Source organism: Hordeum vulgare, chromosome 6H, assembly GCF_904849725.1.
Source record: "Hordeum vulgare subsp. vulgare chromosome 6H, MorexV3_pseudomolecules_assembly, whole genome shotgun sequence".
In the NCBI taxonomy this organism is placed as follows: Eukaryota; Viridiplantae; Streptophyta; class Magnoliopsida; order Poales; family Poaceae; genus Hordeum; species Hordeum vulgare.
In genome coordinates, this window is record NC_058523.1 from 5,241,486 (window position 1) to 5,247,651 (window position 6,166).

General features: G+C 42.7%; 1 protein-coding gene across 3 annotated transcripts; it reads left to right on the forward strand.

The window, feature by feature from the left end:
* The first annotated feature begins 349 nt into the window (after window positions 1-349).
* LOC123403144 (ruBisCO large subunit-binding protein subunit beta, chloroplastic-like) lies at window positions 350-5,505 on the forward strand. 3 transcript variants are annotated; one of them, XM_045097108.1, is made up of 15 exons: window positions 350-494; window positions 1,113-1,338; window positions 1,437-1,562; window positions 1,648-1,785; window positions 1,889-1,984; window positions 2,578-2,820; window positions 2,925-3,159; window positions 3,238-3,407; window positions 3,865-3,942; window positions 4,066-4,137; window positions 4,294-4,398; window positions 4,518-4,610; window positions 4,693-4,785; window positions 4,975-5,098; window positions 5,170-5,505. In XM_045097108.1, the coding sequence occupies exons 2-15, from the start codon at window positions 1,129-1,131 to the stop codon at window positions 5,181-5,183; spliced, it is 1,797 nt and encodes a 598-aa protein (XP_044953043.1). In that variant the 5' UTR covers window positions 350-494; window positions 1,113-1,128; the 3' UTR covers window positions 5,184-5,505. The 3 variants fall into 3 exon arrangements, with proteins under 3 accessions (XP_044953043.1, XP_044953042.1, XP_044953044.1); XM_045097107.1 differs by having other exon boundaries at window positions 366-494; window positions 1,109-1,338; XM_045097109.1 differs by having other exon boundaries at window positions 380-493; window positions 1,104-1,338.
* The last annotated feature ends 661 nt before the right edge of the window (window positions 5,506-6,166 follow it).

The following is a 6,166-nucleotide window of genomic DNA, read 5'->3' on the forward strand; positions in this document are numbered from 1 at the left end:
ATATGGAGATGCTTTCCCTCGACGACGAGGCGTATGCGATAATTTCATAAATCTTAAAATAATACACCGGTTCAGCCTTTTAAAAATGCTCATATTAGAATGTGCATGTATAAACATTTACAAAAGTGAATGTACGCGCATGTGTGTATATAAACATTTGCATTTGTTAGAAAAAACATCTGACGAAGAAGATTACATACTAATTATACTCTCTCCGTAAAAAATGTTAATTTGCCATTTGCCAAAACTTTTGCACAAAAGCACATTCATTCATTCCTTGCCCACCCACCACGCAAAGCGGAGCCCACGGAAAGAAGGTTCCAGACGCCATCACCGGCCCACCTGTCTGCCTTCATCGTTGGTTCCTCCGCCGCTCTCTTATTTTTATACAAGCCCGAAGGCCGAGGAGAGATCCGACGGTAAACCACCGCTAAACCCTAGCCGCCGGCCACCCGCCGTCCTCCTCTTCCGCGCTCGCTCACTCACTCACTCAGGTATCGACGGCTCCTCCTCCCTCCCTCCCTCCATCGATTACGCCGTGCAATTGTTTACATGTAATCTTCTCCAACCCGCCCGATCGGGCCGAGTTGACAACCTATTCGGGACGGGCAGCAATCGCTTCTTGTTTGGTAGGGATCAGTTTTGACCGCCGTCTCATCGTTCGCTGCGATATCCTCTATGTATGTTTCCAACCAATAATCACAGCAGAGCATAGCTATCGGGGACTTTTGCCGCTCCTCGTCGATTTTTACCCTGAATGAATATCTTGGTCCGCATCGCTGCTGTATCCGTGCGTGTTCTCCCAATTATTATTATTATTATTATTATCATTAGGTCGCCAATGTCTTAACCATCCACCAGCGTTGTCAGATCCACTCAGCCGTATCAACAAGCAGAGTCAAATCAGGGCCAAAATTACTTTGAGACCAACCATGTGAAACTTGTTGCTCTGCTCTGGTCTGCTCTGCTTTCGCAGCAAACAGAGCTTTTCTCATCTCTGCTTCGCCACCCAGTCTCACTTGTACACCCACTTGTTCTCCAGCGGAGGAGCACCGCCTTTCCGTTTCAGTTCTCCTGCTCATATCAGTTAACTGTTTCAATTTCTTAGACAGTGTTAACACACACACCATGGCTTCACCGTTGGGGGGCGCCTCCACATGCGGCATCAACGCCGCCGTCCCAACCGGGTTCGCGGCCAAGAAGCAGCTCTCCCTCGTTTCGCCCCCGTCAGTTTCGCTGCCGCAGAGAATCAGGCCAGGGAGGAAGTGCAGTTTCCGAGCGAACGCCGCAAAGGAGCTCTACTTCAACAAGGACGGCTCGGCTATCAAGAAGCTGCAAGTCAGTCGAAATCGCCGTACCATCTTTTATATGCCGCCGCTTCCGTTTCAGTTTGTGATCCCTTATATATTGCTGACTTCATTTTACCCTGTGATCAGACTGGGGTAAACAAGCTTGCTGATCTCGTCGGGGTTACTCTTGGCCCAAAAGGAAGGAATGTTGTCCTTGAGAGCAAGTACGGTTCTCCTAGGATTGTCAATGATGGCGTTACCGTGGCAAAAGAGGTACTCTTCTGTCAGGAGATGTAGAACAACATTTCTTTACCCTTCGATCCTGACTGAGCTTTTCTCATGATTGGCTTCTGGACAGGTTGAGCTGGAGGACCCTGTTGAAAATATTGGAGCTAAATTGGTCAGGCAAGCTGCTGCTAAGACCAATGATTTGGCTGGTGATGGGACTACCACTTCTGTCATCCTTGCCCAAGGGATGATTGCCGAGGGTGTTAAGGTACAGCAACATCAAGCCGTGGGTCTTGCTACACTTTATAGCATATAAGTGCTCTCATTCTGTTCTGGACATAATGTTCAGTTTGTTTAATTACTTTCTGCAGATTGTAGCTGCCGGTGCTAATCCAGTACAGATTGCCCGTGGTATTGAGAAAACAACCAAAGCACTAGTCGGTGAGCTCCGGAAGATGTCCAAGGAGGTGAGATATCGCTAATCTTTTGTTCCGTTCTGGAAATAAAATCTTTTAAATTTTTGCATTATGCCTCCTCTGACCTATGATGTTCTGCAGTCACAAATATGAAACCAATCTTCTAATGCAATATTAGCATGCATCTGATTCTTGTGACTCTGCCTCACTATGTTACCTATAAACAGGATGGCTTATTTACCTTTATAGGCCGTAAATGAGACATGTTCTATTACCCAACTGCTCTCATAATACAGAATAAATGTGAATTCAGCAATTGGACATATACTGTACATGATTAAGTCCACAGCAATTGGTGCTGAACATGACATCACCAGGTTTTCCAATGAACTGTGCCGCATCAGCACATGTATTTTCCTTTTTTCTTCCGTTCCAAATACACATGCTCTGTTCTGTTTTTCCATGTCTATATTTCCCCCGGATTTCTTCTGAAAGTTATGTGGTCTGTGATTGACCATCTCTCTTTTCCAGCTGATGTTATAAATGCCTGATAATCATGTAATAACTAGTTATTTTCAGGAACACTAATCCCCATTTCGATCTATTGAAAACTCAAACTTATTGAATTCCTCTCAATGTTGCAGGTTGAAGATAGCGAACTTGCTGATGTTGCTGCAGTAAGCGCTGGAAATAACTACGAAATTGGCAACATGATAGCTGATGCTATGAGCAAGGTTGGGCGACAGGGGGTGGTTACACTTGAAGAAGGCAAGAGTGCCGAAAACAACCTCTATGTGGTTGAAGGGATGCAATTCGACCGCGGCTATATTTCTCCCTACTTTGTAACCGACAGTGAAAAAATGTCAGTGGAGTATGAGAATTGCAAGGTCTGTTTCTCTATAGCTTTTTGCCACCTTCTCTACTTAAATGTCAGTAATCAACACCTCCATGAGTCCTATGCTATTGACCTGATTTTTTTTCCATGACCCAGCTGCTTCTTGTGGACAAGAAAATTAACAACGCCAGAGATCTCATCACTCTTCTCGAGGACGCTATTAAGGGTGGATATCCAATTTTAATAGTCGCAGAGGATATTGAGCAGGAAGCTCTTGCAACTCTTGTGGTCAATAGGCTTAGAGGTGCACTGAAGATTGCTGCTATTAAAGCCCCTGGTTTTGGAGAGCGCAAGAGTCAATACCTGGATGATATCGCAACTCTGACAGGAGGTAAATTTAATCTTTGGTGCAAATTTGTTGTTTCTCGTTTTGATATTGGTTCACTTATAAAGGTCATTATTGTCCCAGGCACTGTCATCCGAGAAGAAATAGGGCTCTCCCTGGACAAAGCAGACAAAGAAGTCCTTGGAAATGCCGCCAAGGTTGTAATTACTAAGGATTCCACAACAATTGTTGGAGATGGTACTACACAGGAGGAAGTAACCAAAAGGGTTACACAAATCAGGAACCAAATTGAGGTCTGTGTAGTGTAAACTTGTATTATTACATGTTTCCAGTTTTTCATATCCTATTTCTCGAATGCGCTAGGCCTCCCGATGCAGCCCCTGTCTATAGCCTTTTTCATCCTATCAAGTTAGTTAGGCTGCAGTTTCTTGTCTCTCTTTTTTTGTCATCTTTGTTTATTTTTCTCCTTTTGCTTCTCCTTTTTCTTTGTGTTTGGCTGTATCTTAGCATCAGTTGATGCACTTCATTACACAGACCGCATTTTGATGCATGCTTGAGAAAAACAATTTCCTATTTGTGAAACCATGTTCTGTTTTTCTTATTTTTCGCATGGCTCCTTTGTTTCTCCAGTCTCTTGGTTGCTCTGTTTTTCATGTATGAGTAGCTTTAGTTTTTGTGTTTTGCACGTGCCACTTGAAGTGTGAATGAAAATGCCTCAAGTAATCTTTTGTTCAAACTTTTCTTTTTCAGGCTTCTGAACAAGAATATGAAAAAGAAAAGCTAAACGAGAGGATAGCTAAACTATCTGGTGGTGTTGCTGTCATTCAGGTACTTGTGCTGTTTCATATTGAGCTTCCTACTGGTGCACTGGGCTGCAATTGCAGAATGGCAACTAGTAGTGTGGTAGCATAATATAACAGCTATACAATGATACCTCTTGGTTTGTTGTAGGTAGGAGCACAGACTGAAACTGAGCTCAAGGAAAAGAAACTGAGGGTTGAAGACGCGCTGAATGCAACAAAGGTAATGCTTCCTTTGGTGCAAGTCTAATTATATTTTGGGATTTATGATCTCACTCAGAGAAGCCTTCTGGTCCACTGTAGTATTGTACCGATTTTACTTTTACAGCGAACTCCATGTAATCATTGCTTGTTAGTTGACTCCTTGCTTTGTTGACAGGCCGCTGTGGAGGAAGGTATTGTTGTCGGTGGTGGATGTACCCTTCTAAGGCTTGCATCAAAAGTTGATGCCATTAAAGAAACCCTTGAGAATGATGAACAAAAGGTATGGAAAAGGCAAACGAGATGCTCTTTCTTCAAGTCTCCTCATTCAAATGCTTTTTTGGTTCGAGGTGCTGTTTTCCTCGATCAAAATGAACCAATTTGTCTGTTTGCCTTTTCAAGGTTGGCGCTGAAATTGTTAGGAAATCCTTGAGTTATCCACTTAAACTGATTGCGAAAAACGCTGGTGTTAATGGCAGCGTGGTCACTGAGAAGGTTTGGATTCAGATTTCTTCTGTTATATAAACCTGATACCAGCAACGTGTGTGTTTCTAATTTGGAGCGTACCTGCGTCCAGGTCCTTGTGAACGACAACTTCAGGTACGGCTACAATGCCGCTACAGGGAAGTATGAGGATTTGATGGCTGCTGGTATTATTGATCCCACAAAGGTACGAGCAAACTGTGTTGACATCTTTTTGTCTTGTCTCAGAACATCTTTTCTCAAACTAAATATTTCTTTGTAAAAATAGTGTTATTCAAGTAAGAGGCAGGGGTTCTGTCCCTGGAATACTGTATCCACCCTCCGATTTCTTTGCAAACAGTGGGCCCATAAACTAACCTGATTTCTCGCAAAACAGGTTGTGAGGTGCTGCTTGGAGCATGCCGCATCGGTGGCCAAGACATTCATCACCTCTGACGCCGTCGTGGTGGACATCAAGGAATCTGAGCAGGCACCTGCCGCAAATCCAATGGCCGGTTCAGGTATGCAGAGACAACAAAATATGTGCTCGTTGCCAATATAATAAGTTTTCATCTAACTTTGCTGTCTACAGGTTACGGGTTCTAATATACGAGAATATCCAGCTCTGTTTTGGTGTCCCTTTGGTGCATATTGCGTCGGAGGTTATACTTTGAGAAAAGAAGCGTGGATGCTATTGTGTCGCGGGTCAAAACCGGAAACCATTTTGTTGTGCTATTGTCGCGAACCAAATGTCGGAACGTGAGTCTTCTTTACAATTTCACACTAGAATCTAGTCTTGAAAGAAAGTGAGCACTTTTTTTTGCGAAAAAGTCAACACTGTATTGTAGGTATAGTTAATTTATAGGTGATGTCACCACCAAATTAATTTGTTTCTGAGTCTTGTGGTAATGCTGGCTGTTGTTGCATATATGCGGAACGGTGATTGGGACTGCCTTTCTTTATTTTTACCGGAAGGGTCTACACTGTGACTGTAGCGGGCCGGTTCTGCTTGTCTGATGTGCGAGGCCTGGTTTGCTATGTCCAGCCGATCAAATAAATACGATGGGCCCATTCTGCCAAGGCCAGGCCATCTCGCTAGTAGTAATACTGAAAAAAAATAGCTTCAACTTCGAGTTCACTGGCAGGCCCAATAGCGTCGCTTGACTCACTCCACTCCTTTTTCTATTGACGCTTGCTTAGAGAAAACAATACACCAGCTGCTTCCTAAAAATCAGAGACTTCATTATGAAAAAAACCATCAAATAAAAATTTCGAATTCATAAATATGTTAACAAAATTAAAGAAGTTTTTTTTATATTTTCATTAGAAAAATGGAATTTTAAAGAGTTCACATATTTCAAAAATGTTTTTGATTTTTTTTACAAATTTTAACAAGTTGACTTCCACACCATGGGTAGCTGCTGTGGTAAAAAAGTTCACATATTTTGAAAATGTTTCCAGTTCACAATTATGCTTGTTAGAGTGCTATTAACAAAACATTATGCATTGATTTATTTAGTGAGACAATTATGACGCACTAGTCTATGCTACTAACTGTATAATGTAAAGTTTCATGGATGGTTGCATTC

Excerpts from the sequence above, each read along its gene's own strand:
- LOC123403144 (XM_045097108.1), top strand. The coding sequence starts at position 1,129 with ATGGCTTCACCGTTGGGGGGCGCCTCCACATGCGGCATCAACGCCGCC. Across the intron at positions 3,160-3,237 it reads TATCGCAACTCTGACAGGAG|GCACTGTCATCCGAGAAGAA; the intron begins GTAAATTTAATC and ends TTATTGTCCCAG. Across the intron at positions 4,399-4,517 it reads TTGAGAATGATGAACAAAAG|GTTGGCGCTGAAATTGTTAG; the intron begins GTATGGAAAAGG and ends TGCCTTTTCAAG.